This window comes from Passer domesticus, chromosome 1 (genome assembly GCF_036417665.1).
Source record: "Passer domesticus isolate bPasDom1 chromosome 1, bPasDom1.hap1, whole genome shotgun sequence".
Classification (NCBI taxonomy): domain Eukaryota; kingdom Metazoa; phylum Chordata; class Aves; order Passeriformes; family Passeridae; genus Passer; species Passer domesticus.
Genome location: NC_087474.1, coordinates 91,742,065 through 91,759,352, shown reverse-complemented (window position 1 = coordinate 91,759,352; position 17,288 = coordinate 91,742,065). Strand labels below are relative to the sequence as shown.

The 17,288-nt window shown below is 43.4% G+C and overlaps 1 protein-coding gene and 1 long non-coding RNA gene across 3 annotated transcripts in view; both read right to left on the bottom strand.

Annotated features, from left to right (window-relative positions):
• The window catches only part of VWC2 (von Willebrand factor C domain containing 2), a 55,004-nt gene extending 41,119 nt beyond the window's left edge, over positions 1-13,885 (bottom strand). The window contains exons 1-3 of one of the 2 annotated variants that reach the window (XM_064429257.1): positions 13,619-13,885; positions 11,717-12,498; positions 4,887-5,016 (exon numbers count right to left, since the gene is read on the bottom strand). In XM_064429257.1, the coding sequence (XP_064285327.1) occupies positions 4,887-5,016; positions 11,717-12,430 (844 nt within the window). In that variant the 5' untranslated portion in view covers positions 12,431-12,498; positions 13,619-13,885. Of the gene's footprint in view, positions 1-4,886; positions 5,017-11,716; positions 12,499-13,276; positions 13,426-13,618 lie in introns of those variants that run through there. The other variant, XM_064429264.1, reaches the window with a different exon arrangement.
• On the bottom strand, positions 844-4,351 carry LOC135288747 (uncharacterized). The gene is made up of 4 exons (XR_010351705.1): positions 3,688-4,351; positions 2,632-2,764; positions 2,499-2,536; positions 844-928 (listed from the first exon to the last, which is right to left on the bottom strand). It is a non-coding gene; the product is annotated as an uncharacterized LOC135288747 (long non-coding RNA).
• Positions 13,886-17,288: the final 3,403 nt, after the last annotated feature.

Sequence of the window (17,288 nt, the reverse complement as noted above, 5' to 3'; positions counted from 1 at the left end):
GAATGGAACAAATCACATTGGTGCATACTGTGTGGGTGGAACTGGGATTTGTTTGAAATGATTTCTTGTTCATTAGGTTATTACTTTTCAACATACATTCCATAAAAAAAATTAAATACTGTTTCAATCTTATCAACTAGAATTTACAATCATTTTATGGTACCTATATTTTACATCTAGAAGAGAACACCATCACCACATGATTTGATCTCTCCCTTATAATGTAGACCAAAGAATCTACCCTCAGGCTTTAAAACTTCTGGATCTCATTTGCTATATATAAATTAGCTGCCAAAGCATGACTGAAAAAAGTATTTAAAGTGACAATAGACAAAGGAAGGGAGGACATTTAAAAGCACAGATTACTTAAATTTTACAGCAGTTACATTCCTGATGTTGGCAATAGTCCTGCCTTGACCTCTACTTGGACACCAGCATGATGATACTTCATTGCTGAGATTAAGGTATTTATGGTCAAGGTCATATCATATTTTATTTAAACACACTGCAGAAGGACATTAAATTTTACAGGTCAGATTCACCATGGTACTTGAGCAAAGCTGGGGCTGCAGGGCAGAGCAAACAGCCAGCTCATGTGAGAGCTGTCAAGGTGCAACTTCCCTTCATGGGCCCAGAATAAACATCCTCATCTTTCTTATGGCAGACAGGTCTCTCAGCCCAACGTAGCCTCTCCCCACCTGGATCTTAGAGGGATGACAGGGGCAACGGTACTGCATCAACCAGCACCATTGTTTAACAGACCTGAGTTGTGAGGTGAGACAAAGACCTGTTTTACCAACCACAGCAAAAGGAGACAGTAGCTCTGCTAGCTGTTACCAGGGTTTTGCTCTCTTGAGAGCTCCTTCTCTCAGATGGAGGTCCCCACTCGCCATTCAGAAGCACTTTTAAGTCATCTTGGGCCTAAACACTGCAATTGTATGGAAAGGTACTAAAAGAAGTTTCAGTGAGTCAACCTCAGCACAGGGATACAAAACCATCACCACACACCCTCCCTGGCCACAGCACATTACCTGCACCTCACTAGCAGCAATCATTTCAACCAAGTGATGCATGTATTTCCACTGTAACTATGAACACAAATATCAAATAAGGTCCTGAAATGACCTAAGACACCTGAAAGGACTGCAATCAGTGAAGTCTCCCTATTGCATAGCCGGTAAGAATAGATATCTCCTGCAAATGTTACAGCCCTGAGAACACACTTGATCTTCCAGGCATCAGTGTTTTTATTTTTGACTGTACAGCTATGAGTCTTTGCCAAAAGGAGAAGCTCAGCTCTCCCTGCTGTAGAGAGAGAAACAACACTGACACACAGATAGATGAATGCTAGGAGGGCAACAGGATCCACTTCATTTTATCTGGGGCAATCTTTCAGCCATATAATGAAATAAAAATCTCTTGGGGACCTTAGATCAAAATGCTTTTTGGTCTAGCAACCACGACTCCCCCTCAGGCTCCACGTGGGTTACGGGTTTAATCTCATCTTCCTGCAAGCACACCGTCAGGAGCAAGGCCACCCTTGACTCCATCTGCTGCTCCATGGCTGCAGGCTTAGGCGAAGCAGAACTCAGCTGTGTATGCCTACTAGGGCTCTAATGCTGGGAATAGAAGTGGAACACACAACCAAGGTAATCTAGTCTAAAGAAAGGTAACTCACTACCAGTATTACCCCTGCCCCCTTTCACAGCCCCAAATGCCTCCGTGACAAGTGCCCAGATTTTTCCCAACGAAAGAGTGACTGTATGTCCATTACCTTTACCCTTAACTCTGCATAAACTGTAGAAATGTCTGTACCTGAATCTAAGGTTATTGATATTGCTGTGAACAGGGATGTCTTCCACAAAAGTAACCACAATGCTAATATTGTATAGCAGGATGGAGGTCTGAACTGGGCTTCTGTTACCTAATGCAACTTTCTGAAGTCAGATTTAACTTTCTGGATTTTTTCTTGTGGCTGGTGCTGATGGTTACCAAAAGCATGAAGCTTAGCATGTAATCCACATGAGAAGGAAGCCTCTCCTCCATCCCCTTCTGTCCTCACCCTGTTTCCTTTCAGGGCCTTTCTATAAGATAAACACAGAACAGCTCCCTCCGTTGCAGTGACTTGTGATACAAAAAGCAGGAAAATTCCCCTAATCCAAATATCTCAGTGAGGTGTTATCACTTGTCTTTTCTAGATACTACTTTTCAGAGCATATGTGCTTTAAAGCACTCCAGCACCCACAAAGGAGAAAATTATACCTTCAGCTATGGAAGTATCCAGGCTTTTTTTTGGAAGTCAGGATGTGATATAGAATATTATTAAATACTACACATACAACTACTCTTTAATTACATGTGTCTTCCATTCACCACTGCTTACATCCAAAGCAAGTCTGTACCTCCCCATGTGCTCAGTTGTGTAAGCCCAACATGTTTAACCCCTCCTCGTAAGGGCTGCCAGCAAATTTGTGAAAAGAGAGAAGTCAACTGCATACCTGCCTTCCTACCAGAGATAAGGCAGAGGGTCTCACACCTGTCAAGATACCAAATTCATTAATTTCTAATAATCACAAGCTTTCACTAGATCTCCTCCATACTTCTTAAGCATGGAGGTTAAGTGGCAGTTACCTCACTTGGATGCTTTCTATGGCTCCACCTTTCCCACCATTCAGGTTAAATGGCTGAGCTCCCTGTACATCACCCAAAGCTCTTTTGTGTCACTTACATGATGTCATTGATGTCATCGCTGTAACAATCAACCCTGAAGCACAACACAATGATTGTTACTCCAACTCACATTCAAAGCACATTTGTTCCAGCAGGCTTGAAAATAAGAGGATGAGGCAGGTTAGGTTTTCCTGCTCAGTAGGTTTTTGCTCCAATCTAATTAAAAACATTCAGCAATTCACTGAAGTTCCTAGAGAACTGCACATGCAACCACACTTAAAGCTCTAAAAGCAAACTGTTTTTTTTTTTTTTTAAATGCACTCCCCAGATGGAGAGGTTTCATGAGAAGTTTATTTGTGATATTATACTGAAACTGCTGAACCAGAAAAGTTGAGCTGCTTCTGAGCTATCTTGGTCTGGTTGTTATTGCTAATGGTTTTCTTCATCTAAAAGCTAACAAGGAAAGCCACTGCTGGTTCTCTGACATGCAGAGAAGTGACAGTACAGCTCACTAGAAACAGGCAGCTGTGGTCACCTTGGTCTGAAACTGGGTCAGAGATGCCAGCTCACAGTTATGTGGGAGAAATACACAAGTATTACACAAGAAATACACAAGTTGGGGATTCAGAGGCTGAGGACAAGATCATCCTCTTCTTGCTGGTAGAACTCAGGTAATACAGCTTTAACAGCTCTGAAAAGGCAGCTTCCTCACACAAAAGGTATGTTTCATGTACAGTTTTTGGTAAATTTTCCTCATTTCTGGGAAAAGTGTCAGGGAATCTATGTGAACAGTTGAGCCAAGCCCTGCACTGCTACACCACCTTAATCCAAAAGAGAGCCGTCAGTGGGAGATTGCCACTACTGTGCATTGTGCTGCTGCTTGTGGGAGAATGTGTGCTGACGGAAGGTCAACCCAGCTCCAAACACTGTTTAGATCACTGGATAAGTTCAGTGAGAAAGACTACAGAGTCTTAACGTATTCTGCTTGTAACTCCATCCCTGATACTGAAAACAGACCTTTTGCCAGCTAAAGGTACTTTGACCTGGGGAGCTGCAGCAGAGCGTGTCATGCACAATGTCGGTGACATTCTTGCCATCAAAGAAGTGCTAAAGGATCCTTCGGACTATGACATCACCAGCTTCCAAATTCAGACTTTCTCAGGAACTGTCCCTAAATGCCTTGAAAAATGCCTGTCCTCATCTCCAGAAACAAGAGTGCCCTTAAGCTGTACAGCCGAGAATAAATTCCTTCAGGCCTGTAACAACCAATTAAGGGATATGAAGCAATTACTTTTATATCCATACAAATGAAACTCCTCCAATGCAATTAACAATCCCTTATCATCTACTGTTGAATTTGTGGAAACCATATGCTGTACACTCTCTCCTCCCCCAACTTTCCCACAATTTTAAGCAGTTTGTTTTAGCTAATGTAATGAAATCTACCTATTCAAGAGCAATAAGAGATGTGTGCACATTATCTGAGTATTTTTAAATGTCCTTTTTAATTTTAAATATAATTTCATTTGAGATTTTGCAGCTTTCATTTCTATTAATAAATTATCATTTCTTCGTTATAAGTGATGAGCTAGTATGTCATGTAATTTCTTTCGTCTAAATAGACGAAGACTTTGATCTAATACAAGCCCTTGCTGGGAGTAGAGAGACTTTCTGTCTAATTTAGTTACAAAAAATATTCAATTAAACTTGGGACTTTAATTCATTTAGTTATGAAAATTAGATGAGCTCAATAAGGTACTTTTGATTTGCCTTAAGGAAAAAAAAAAAAAAAAAAAAAAAACCAAAAAAAGGAGAAGAATATCTGAAAGGGAAGCAAATATGAATGGAGAACAAAAGTAGCTTTTCCTGTTCATGTTGAAAGGTGGATAATATGAAGAGTCTGAGTTCCATTTTGTGTGCCTAGATAAAACACAGCCACAATGAGTTCATGCAAATTATATATCCAAGAGATACACCAACAGCAGATATTAACATCCTAATTGTCTCTTGGGTAACAAAAATCCACATAGGTCATAATTGAGGCCACCCCAATCAAGGAATATCTGATTCCTCACAACAGGATTACACCATCCATAGACAACTCCATCTCCGTTAGAGGAAGAAGACAAAATATCTGAATAACTTTTCAAAAGCAGAACAGAGCACCACAGATCTCTCCACAGAGGCCCCCTCCTAGTTTTGCAGCCATCACTCACCATTTTTGCAGATGGGACAGCACTGGTCAGGCTCATACACGGGGTCCACGCACTCGGTCTGGGGACAGGCTGACACCGTGCACAGCACCTCGCCATTGCCTTCACAGCGACACCTCTCACACGGGGAAACCTGAAACACAAACCCAGTCACCCTTTAACTCCGCCACTTAACGCACTCCTGGAGTGTGCAGTGCCCCCCTTCTCATCTGAAATGTGCTTTCCTTCACATCTTTTTCCTCCCCACTCTAAAACAAATGGGTTTTGTGGCCTAAATAATGCAGAGACCAAGACTGGGCTCCTGCAAGATTACAGAACCACAGCAGGAAAAGAAAACCAAAACGAAACAAGTTCTCTGAACCTACACACTGAATGGGAAAGTCAGAGGGATGTTGAAAACAACAACAGTGACGACTCTTAATACAAATTAAACAAAAATTACCTTACTGAATTTCTAATGAACTTTCTGAAAATTAAGTTCATAATCTAGTTTAGTTCTATTAGATGTTCAAAAATAATTTCTAGGAAAAAAAAGTGTATATTAAGAAGAAAAGCTTTGCTAAATGAAGTTTGAAACTTCTTTTAATGGAAATCCTTACTGTAATTTTTTCAGGTTTGAAAGTATTTTGGTAGCAGGAAGTTACAATTTATTGAAAATTATATTTTTCAAAGAGAAGTCAGGAAAAAAACCCCATCTTTTTGAATTCAGGTATTTCCCATAGGTTAATTGTTTCTGGACAATTCTTCTAGTACTTGTAACTTTCTGAAAGGAAGTTGAAATTCAAAGAAAAAGGTGAAGGAAAATACTGGTAATCCTTTATACCTAGTGAAATGTTACTGCGTTTGAAGAACTCTTACAGAATAGGAATACCATGAGATAGTTACTTGAAAGACCTACTTCAAAGAAATGAATTCATAACAAAAGAGTAGCAAGACTCTCTTTAGTAAAAAATGGACTTTGACATGTCTGCATTTGCCACATGTACAATTCCAGCTGTTCCCCTCAGCATTCCTGACCAGGCACACCTCACTTGCATGGCTGATATCCTCACAAGATAGAGGAAAGCAAGGATGTGAAGAGCAATAAATGCTATACTGTAAATCTCATTGCTGCATTCCAAAAAACCACATGGGTTCCCATGCCCAGAACACAGGATGAAAATGCAGCTGAACATTATTATTAGTGATCCTCTAAATCTATAATCTGTGCAGATTACTGATTTATTTAAGGAGGAGGTTGTTCTTTCTATGGACTATTTTTCACTCCAGATTCCAGCTGATGCAGACAATCCCCCATTTCACTTCTCCAATAAGAGCAGAAAAAAATGAAATCTAAAAAAGAAAATAATTATTCGCTTTGAAGAATCACCCAGATGTCTAACTTGCAGATCATCTGCTTCTTCTCCCTATTTTTCAGGCAGCCTATCACTTCTTTTTCCTCAAATCCATTCTCTGCTTGCTTGCCTCTCACATCCTTCTCACTTCCAAAGTTCAAACATGCTGATGCTTGCAAAGCATCATCTCCAACTAAATGCTCATTCATGCTTTGCTGCTTCCCTTCCCACCTGCCAAGGCTGTTATTCCCTTATGCACTCAGATTTCTTTCACGCCCTTCCCTCTGCTTAGAAAGCCTAAACAGGGTCTCCTGCTGTGTTGCTTTCTGCTTTATTACTATTATTTATTTCAGGTTTCCTTTGCTGGCTACTCACTTTGCATTTTCTCTTTGCTTTTCACTCTGCCAAGGATAACACCACACATATGTTTAGGAAATCCCACTCAGAGGCTGACAGTCCAGTGCAGAAAATCTTTACTGCAGACTTTGGGGCAACTTCGTCCTGTAATTGTTTTTAAACTGTCATATTCATTTCCAGACCTGGAGTGTCAGCAGATGAGGAGGTTTCTGATCCAATGCTCAGAGTTGAAAGGCTCAAGTATTTCAAGTAACCACTTGAAACACATGTGAACTTATGAGTGTCAGCAAACCTGAGCTCCTAAATATTAAGTCAATAACAAGAATCCCTCCTTCTAGTGTTATGTCTAGAAACAATACTTACCAAATTATAAAACATGGTCTTTAAGGAGGACTGATTTTCTTAATATTATTTTTAATATAAAATATTATACAATATATAATCCTACTTGAAAAAAGACACCAGCACTCAGTTCCAAGGATCAGGATCAACAAGGTGAACCTACAGCTTTAAATCAAATTTAACATTTTTTGCCATGACTTGGAAAAGATAAAAAATTGCCAGCCATCAAAGTTGAATGAGATCAGTAACTACCACAACAGACATTCCTTAGTCCAGGTCACTGCTTAGTAGCTGTGTCATGCAACATTGGAGATGGTGTAAAAACTCGTGTATCTGATGACAATCAGGAAACAAGGCAACACACAGATGTTATTCCTAAAATCTCTCCTCTGTAAAATGTAAGCATATTCTAATTACATAGGTTTACTAGATTTCCAAATTTGACAAAGGCTGAAATTCTCAGAAAAATAAGTAATTTGCTATTGATTGAGAAACAAAACTGATCTAATTCTTCTCTAATAATGATGATTCAAGATACACATTTCTGTCCTATACAGCACGTACACCTGTAGACTACATCTGTCATGAACAGAGTGCACTGTTAATGTGATACTGCAGTAATGAAGACACTTCTAGTGTGATAGATCATGGGATTTCAGAGGAATACTTACAGCACACCCTTGACAAGTACTGTCATCTGTACACCCCACCAACCTGAGTAATGGCAGCAAGAAGGAGGGTCCCCATGAGCTTATTTCTACAAAGCTCTTTCAGGCATGCAAGTAAACCACAGTGGATGCTAAAATGGTGCCAGTGAGAGCCATTATTTGTTCATCCTTGGACTAAAATATAGCACATTGCTTTTTATTGATCATCAGGATACAGCAGAAACTGTAGAAAACCCCCACTTTCCATGCCTTAATGGCACCTTAATACTTGGAGACATCACTAGAGAGAGAGACAATAAGACAGTGCCTGTATGTAACAGCAGCTAAATCAATCAGAATGAAAAGACCCATTTGGTCCTTCACTTCCCCTCTTTACTCATGCAATGCAAGTGCACTCCCTGCAGTGCAGGTCCCAGTGGCAGTCACTGCAAGGAGCATCTCACTTGCTCCTGTAGGGAATGACCAGCCCAGCAGCACTCACACTCAGCACTTCTGATATAACCAGGCTGGACTGGAAATAATATCAGTCTCTCTCTGGCAACTAATGATGCTACACCTCCGTGGTCTACAGATGAAGCTGTTAACTCTGTAGCAGCAGCAGTTCTGCCTATGAAAGAACTGCAGGAAGACAACAACAGGCAACAGAAGCCTTGTGTATTCACCAGGCAGCTATAAAACCTGCAGAAAATAGACTACAGATGGCAAAAAAAACCCTAGCTCTTTAGAATTGTTTAAAGGGAAGTTTATGAGCAGTGCCTGAGTTGCAGACACTGTAAAAGAGCAAATGAAATACTATGTAAACTGCTACGTTTTCCATTAGTAGGGTGTGAAGAAAGCTGTAGCTTAGTAAGGGTAGTAGGTCTATTCAGCAGCTTAATGTAAATTGTCATAATTAGGAAGAGACAAATCATTTGTAGTTCAAAGTAATTTGAGCTTTCCCATACCAAATGTTCAACTTTAATAACAAACTAAAAAGACATCAAAACAAAACTAAAAAAAAGCTGGATTAATAACAGATATACAGATCTACATTTGGCTCTTTAAGCTTTGAAAACTTATTAAAACTAAATTAAAAAAAAAACAAAAAAAACAAGCAAACAGTCATAATCCCAAATTTATTTTCTTTTGTGTTGGAATTTTTACTAATATTTTCTGCCACTGACATAACCCGTGAGAACATGAATGGGGTTACACTGACAGTAATAAACCTACCAGCCATGCTTTTACTCCCGGGCTTCAAAATACCACTCATCTTTCAAAACTCATTTGGGTTTGCTGACTCCCAGATTTTCAAGTAACTTACCCATAAAACAAATACCATTTGTGGTATCAAGGAAATTCTAAAAGACACAAATCAACAGGTTTCAAAATCATAGGTCTTTTCCAAAACATTGCACTTCTGAAGATAATTCCTCATTCTTGTAAGACTTTATACATCAGCCTTCATTTTCAAATTTTACTTGGAATATTTGGACCACATGCTTTAGAAATCTTCAGCTTCAGTGCAGAACTTTAACACCCATTGCATTTCACCAAATAAAGATTTTGCTACCAGTTCCACTAATATGGATGTTGTGATCACACTGCTATTCTGCCCCACAATACCCACAAGTGACCAGAGTGGTGTTGATGGAAACAGCTTTATGAGACTTCATCCTTCCCCTATACCCAAGCTGGTTTTTTGTGCTGATACCCATGTCCTCTTTGAAAATACTAAAACGCACGCATACGTGCACACGCAAGCAAAACCTGAAGGATGGACTGCAAATCAAAGAAGAAACATCAAACCTCAAATTCCCTGGCACACTCAGCTTCTGGCTCCAGTCAGGGCAATTGTTTGCCATGCCAAGGCATATAGGAATTTTATATAAGTAGACTCAGAAACTTGCATGCATAATTGCACATCTATACATAAATGTTTGTACAAAAAATGTCACTTAAATGTTAGGAGGTCATCTTTTTCTTCCTTCAGTGATGTCTGGTACTCTTTGCCACAAACAGTAGGAGCAGATGCAGAGACAAATCACACCACTATCCATTTATAACTCCTTCCCTGACCTTAATCAAGACATAGCATGTTAGTAACCTAAGACCACCAAGTTTAAACTAACAAAAATACCTTTGAAACTGTGCAGTTGCTTGCCTTTTACAACTGCTTCCACTGAGCAGTAGCAACCTGACTACATCTGCACCTTGTGTTGCCAGACAACTCCTCTGATTGCAGTGGCCTGGGCAAACAGCTGCATTTAGAGCTTGTGCTCACAATATTGGAACCAATGCTGAATCTCAACCAAAAAACAAGGTTCTCACATAGGAAAATAATCAGGCTGCAGTTCCACCATCTAATTGCATCAATAACTTTCCTTGCTTGTACTGAGCAGACATCCCTTCTCACTTGTGTTTCCAAAGCTGGGAAAAACAAAGCAGTAATGTTGCATTAGAGGAAGATCTGAAGTTCTAAAGATATGAAGTTCCAAGGGCTAAAAGCTGAACTGAGTCAAAAAGAAAGCTGAAAACCAAAATCTTTTCAGGACATTTCTATAAATGTCACTGTTCCACACTATTTTTACCAAGACTGTCAGTCATATTCAAATGTACCAGGGAACATTAAGGTTCTACGCTTGCTACAGGTTTAACACAGTATTTTAGGCTTGCTTTACAGCCATTAATACAATTTCACTACAGGAAAAGGCTAAGAAATGAAACTCTGTAGAAGAGAGTGAATGAAAAGCAGAGAGAAGCCTTTAAAACATTGACCTATGGAGAAGCTTCATCTTTTGGCCACCCCTCAAGAATTAAGTTTGCTGGGAAAGAAAGGATCTCACAAGCCATCGCTGAAAAGGTCACACCAACTAGCTGCTGTTAAGGTAGCTGCTCCCTCTTAAGTAGAAAACTTCCACCCTGAAGTTGAATGTAACCCTTTGAGGATTACATGGAAATAGGTAGAATGATACAATGTTTTCTGCCACACCTTGCAATTCACCAGTGCTCTGCACCTTACTGCCTGAGAAGAGCAAATGACAACACTCTTTCTTATTATGGGGAAAGTAGTTCTGCTGTGTTATTTATTTTCTCTTAAATTGACGAATATGGAAAGACATTATGAACCAAAGCTAAGTTTTCAGGAACATGCAAATACCAGAGAGCAAAGGTGACAACTTACTTTCAGCCTTCAAAAACACACTTTCTTTTTCTCTACCCTGGAGGGGCTCAGCTTCCAGAACCTTCAATTATATTTCATACTCCCCTCAATATATTCAGCATGAAATTCTTCAGTGTATTCAGAAATGGGTTTTGGAACAGCACTGTATCTAACAGTCACTCACAAGAAATTTCACAAGCCATTCTTAGAGCCTGTTCATAGGTCTCAATCACAACAAAATACTAAATGGAAAAAGACAAGGTAAACAACCAGAAAACTGGCCCCGACTCCAAAACTTTTGAGTGCATTGTAACATCCTGCATTTTCAATGATAACAACCTTGCACAGTAATGCTAAAAAGACCCTAGTCTGAAAGGATTTCCCTGAACATGAAGCTTTTCAAGTTCTTTCTTTAGGTATTACTGCAACCAAGACTGAAAACTATGCTACTATCAAAAAGAAGGCCTAGAGTCATCCACAGAAAGCAAACATTATGCAATCTTGGCAGTACTACTTAAATAGTTAATAAAAAAATAATAGTTAATAATAAAAAAAAAGACATTTAAAAAAGAAGGGATCATCACAAACTGATTGCTAGGAATAGAAGTCAGCCCACAAAACTCTGCTTGATCCCTGCAAGGCAGAAGTTTAACAGTTAATAGTTAAATAAGGAAACAAATGTATTGCTGAAAATTCTCACAAAATCCATAACACCACTGAGTAGCATCCTTCCAAGCAGCATTTTTTACTGTAAATACCAAAGGAATTAATAAAGATCAGCACCCTCACTTAAAAATGTTTGACTACCATAGAGCAAGAAAGGTCATGTTTAAGGGGAATATTTTACAGGACTGCAGAAGTAATATTAACACAAAAATGTGAAGAGGAGGGGGAGACAGAACACCCCCCGAGAAAACAGTTAAAGACCGTCAATACCACTTTAAACAAGAGAAAAAAAAACCCAAAAAGACTTTTGGCTTCATTCCTTACCATGAACTCCTCCAGGGTCTGGTAGGTTTTCCCTCGGAACTCGCAGTAGTTCTTCCTCTCCTTGCACTGCGGGCAGCACTGCGTGGTGTCCACATGGATGCAGCGAGGGTGGAGCCTGGGGCACTCGGGCTGGATACATAGCGGGCCCTCCTCAGTGCACAGGCAGGGGCAGGCGGAGGGGCCCGGCGCAAACTTCTCCCCGATGGCATAGACGAAGCCGCTCTCGTCCACGCAGCCTTTCCCACGGTAGTCCGGGTAGGCGTACTCCTCCGGAGGCTCGGGAGTGACGCTCGCAACAGATGCTGGGAGAGAGGAATCTTCAGCCACCTGAGGTTCCTCAGGAGCAGCATCCCTCTGTTCTTGCACTTGAATGCTCCCAGATTTACTGCTTGTCCCCTGGCTGTTCCAAGCCTGCTTTTGCTTAGTCCAAGACTCCTTGTTCGAGTAGTTCCTGCTTCCTTTGCTCTTCCAGTCCCTGCTACCCTCCTCCCTCCCGCTCCTGCCGATCTCATTCATTTTCCCTGGACCTGTCTGGCTGTCCCTTGTAGACGTGTGATCTCTCTTTTCCTGGCTCGCCTTTATCTCCTGTTTGTCTTGAGCCTTGGCCAGTTTTTGTACGGGAACGGTGGAGCTACAGAGGGCAACCATGAGGCAGCAGGTTACGAGAAGAGAACTAGAGAAAGCTCCAATTGCCATTGCAGTAGAGCTGGGCATCACCTACTGCATCCCACAGGGGACACTGCATTCACATCGGAGGGAAGCACTTCATAAAGCCACAGTCCCTAGGAAAAGAAGGATTAGGAATACTTCAGCTTCTGCACTTCTTCCCCCCACCCTCACCCCGCCTCGTCTCCACCGATGCAACATCTCAAACAATATGCAACCTGCCTCGGTAGTTTATGCAAAAGGCAAACAGCCTGCTGCTGCATCCCTCCTCCTCCTCCCCCGCTCTGCCAAGTCTTATAAATAGCAGGGCTCTGGACACGGACCGGGCGTCTTCGGCTCCGAGAGAGCCCCACGCAGAACTCCGGGGAGCCAGCGTTTGCAAAGGCAGGTGCAGGCAAAACTCAGAGCGCTTGGGGGGGGGCGTTATTTTTAACTTTCAAATGACAACATGTGAAGAGGACGGACGCCCGATGAATTAAATGGAGCTCCCCAAAATCCAGCAGGGTCCGGAATAGAAATTACCCATCTGAGTGCTATTCACTGTCTGCACACACGATGATTTTCATTAACCTCTTATTCAGTCTGAAGTACGCTGGTTTGGGTTCTGTTTAAATACCTACCAGCGAGCACGTTTCTGTAATAGACAACTAAAACACACTAAAGCGAGCAAAGGCAAACTACCTCCCTTCCGAACTACCCAAACCAGCACACAACACCACCTCTTCCTCGCCCGTGTTCGAAAGACAAGACAGAGCCGCTCCGAGTTTCCGCAGCCGAGGCTCATTTAACCCACATCCTCCAGGAGTTCGGCAGCACTCCCGGCTCCTCTCCCTGAAACACGGCACGCCAAATCGGGGAAAAAGAACACCAAAACCCCCAAACCAAAATACGTACACTACTCCGGCCACGACAAGCAATGCCGCTGCAGCCTCCCGGCACGACCCCAGCTCCGCGGTACCGCTCCCCAAAGCCATTTAAAAGCCTCTCTTTCTACCCGCCCGCCTCCCCGGCCCTCGGCGACGGCACCGCGGGGCACCGCGCTCCGCCCGCCCGGCAGCGCTGCCCGGCCCGGGGGCAGGGGAGCCGCGGCTCCGCGCCGCCCGCCCAAACTTTCCGGAGGGCCGGGCAGCGCCGCCCGACCCCGGCCCGCTGGAGCTGTGAGGGAGCCGGGCCAGCCCCTTCCCCAGCCCGGCCGGCTCCCCGGTGGCCCGGCGCGACGCCTCCGTGCCTCCGTACCTGCGCCGGCGCCGCGCTCAGCCCCGGCGGCGGCTCGGGCGGGCGAGCGTCGCCCCGCGCCCGGCTCCCATGGCGGGGCCGCGGGCGGGCGGCCGGCGGCGGCTTGTTGCTGCCCGCTCGCCTCCTCCGCAGACCTCCGAGCCCGCGGCGCGGCGGCCGCAGCCGGTGCGGCCCCGCCGCCCGGGGACGGGCTCCGCCACGGGCCCCGCCGCTCTCACATGGCGGCCGGGCGCCGCCGTCCCCGGGGGCGGCGGGGCAGGACGGGCGCTCCCGCCGCGCTCCCTGCCTGGCTCCGCGCCGCGGTGCGGGCCGGGCGCAGGGCGCGGCGCGGGGAGGGGACTCGGTGCCGCCGGGGGGCGGCAGTGCAGCGGCCCTGCCCGCCCTGCCGCCGCCGGAGGCTGGCGGGAGGGAAAGCGGGGCAAGGCGGGCGCGCTGGGGGCCGGCCCCGCCCGCCCGCGGCTGAAACTTTTGGCGGTGTTAGGGGCGTCGTTCGGGACGCGAGCGGCCCGGTGCGGAGATGGGCGCTCTCCCCGCGCTGCGGGAGCGGGCGGGCACCGCCGCGCACGCCTGCGGACCCGCCCCGGGCACGGGCAGGGGCGGCTGAGCAGCGTTTATTCGGGACGGGCGATCTGTGCCCGTCTGATGCTGCCCGCTCCGCAGCATCACGCAGGGCTGTGCGTTAGCGCTCCCCCGCCAGCCTGCTCTAGCAGCGAAGTGGTACGTGGTTTACTAGTTGAAATACCTCCTTCTGGTTTTGCATGGCTGGTGGACAGTTCTGAAGTTAAATATAGTTGCGTTATTCCCCTTTATATTTCTTTGACACAAAAAGAGAAAAATGACAGCATGGTCTGTTATGAAAGGACTGCTGCAGGAGCGTTGGGACAGAAATGCGCAAGAATAGGTAGAGGTACTTTTGTTCAGGATCTAAGCAAGGGCTTGGAGCCCAAAAGGTTATTTATTTATGTATTTATTTATTTTTAAGCTGCATTAGATGACATATCAGTATAATCTTCTTTTCTGAATTTTGCTTTACAGATGTTCCAGAACAGTCCCAGCTGCACTAACCCTCTGCCACAGTAGCACTTCAACATCTGCTGTGCCCTACTCGTGACTAGGGCTGGATTTCACAACATATTTCACACTGTATTTTTAGGCTAGGTCTAATTTTCCGGTTTGTTTTGGTTTGATTTTTTTTTTTTCCCATTGAAATAGTATCACTGCAATATCGGTACTCAAGAGAGCAGTGAAAATCTGCTGGGTACTAATGTTTCATAGTTAAGTACCTTCATGAGTACCTGTTAATTGTGAGAACCCAAATACTTAAATTGCTCCCCAGGAGGATGCAGGTGCTAAACTCTTTTGGCTGCTGGGTTGTTACTATTAAAAAGTATTGACTCCTGTCTAATTTTAAAAATATTTATCTTGAATTTGCCTCATGTCTTCTAGTAGGGTGTTCACCAGCTAAATAATTCTCTGAAACTTTAAAATACAAGACTTAAGTTTTGAAGGATGTGAAGCAGTCAAGTTTTTCCATAGGTTGCACTAATAAAATGAAATTCCGTATTGCTAGGGGATTTCTAGACAAATTCTTAAGGAGTTAAGATTGACTTTTCTTATTATATGACTAATAATAAAGTATTTCCTTTCAAACTACCATCTCATTACCTCTGAGTAAAGAATTTAATCTTTGCCATGTGTAAACCTAAAAGATTTCATGCCTTAAGGAATTTAAACCCTGACTTGGGGTGAGCAACCAGTACACCCCATTACTGATTGCAGAAGAACAACTTGAATGATGGACCTACCTTGGAGTTCAAAAGCCTGTGAGCATTGCTGTTCAGCAGCAGCTGCTTGTGGTGAGAGCAAGGCAGAAGAAAATAAGGGCCTTGGGACAGCAATGCTATGTCTGTGATAAAGAGCAGAGAGAAGCCAATTTATGGTTCTGACATTTTCATGTGTTCCCAGATGAAACTTTGGAGCAAAATCTGAGATCTTCAGCATCCAGAGCTCTCTTTGTAGGAGCTCTGCCTCTCCCAGCCCTGGTTACATAGAACCGGGATCATCAGCTGGAGCTGATGGTTCAAAACACTAGGCTCTGTAGGGAGAAAGGCAGAGCCTCAGAGCAAGATTGTAACAAACTGCAGCTCATCCTACCCTACTGGGCAAAGTAAGAAGTAAACACCCTCCTTTATTTTTCAGATGGATTTCTCATTGAACTTCAGTCCCTGTTTATTCAGATTTGTAGGTATATTTAGTGATTAATTGTATCTGACATTAGAACCCTTGCAGAACTGACACCTGACCAGTTCATTAATGTCATAGAATCAAATTGCAATATGTTACAGTCCAAATGGTTAAATAACAGATATGTAAGAAATGTTTGGTGTTTTTTTTCAGTGAAGTGAAGCCTGAACTAGGAGAGAGAATAATGAAAATCTGTCATCTGAAGGCAGCTTCTAACAATATTTTTAATGAGAAATTGTATACTTATACTGTATCATGTAAGGTCCTGGAGACTGAAATCCTGTTTATTCACAGAACAGAATCAGCATAAAAATACAGCTCCAAGTTTCCCTACTCTGATCCCCCCAAGTCAACAGTTGCAAGAACAACTCTGTATCTGGATGAGGATCAAATTCTGCATCCCATTCAAGACTTCCCTTTTCTCTGGGTCTTGTCTGCATGATGAGAGCTTTGTATTAGCTTATTATTTAAATAAGAGCTGTCATGTGCACAAAACAGTTCTCTCTGTTTTAGCTTAGTTTTACTAAGAATTAGCCTAATTTTATAGGATGTGGTTGAATGGAAAGCAAAAGGGAACTTGGTAGTTGAAATAATAATTCTTCTGTCAAGGAACAAGCTGATCATCTCCATTAGACCAGAGTCAAAACAGTGAGAGTGGACACCCATACTGAAGACAGCTGGCTATTAGTCAAACATAGTTAATTAAACATCTACTCATGACTGAAATTTTGATGAATATTTTTTAAGAGTGACCTTTTGTATGAACAAGAAGAATTGACATGTAGGATCTTTTGCCAAGTTAAAATTGGTTCTCTAACTGGGTAATTACAACATAAACTCAAAACTTCACAGCTAGGCAGACATGTTCTGGACATCTGAGAGTACAGAAGAAAACCACTTTTAGCCTAATATATGGATAAAATCTGGGATATGCACGTACCCCAGTGCAGACATGCAGCCCTGCACTCCAGGGAGCCACCTGAAGCATCCAATCCCTTCACGTGTTCTCACACAGGGACTGTTTTATTGAAGGAAGTGTCATCTGCCTCTAGTGAGGAGATGGAGAAAGAAAAGAGGAGGAAACTCCATAGGACCCTGGAAAGCTGGGCAGGGGAAGCAGAAAAGGAGCCCCGGTGCAAGTGTGGAGTGGGTGTGGGTGTTGGAAAAGCCCACACAACAGCGAGGTTGGCTTTGGTGACAGCTACCTGCAGAGCTCAGGGGAGCACAGGGTGTGCTCGGGGGAGCAGTGCTGCAGCAGCTGTGTGCTGCAGTGCCCCTGTCCGTGCAGCAGCTCTCAAACTCTGGAAGGTGACAGGGGAGGAGATGTCCCCAAAGCACGTCTCCTCTGGGAAAAGGGATGGTTGTGCGTTTTTATTTTGCTTTGTTTCATTATTCTTCCTAAAAGGAAGAGAGTTGTTATATGAAA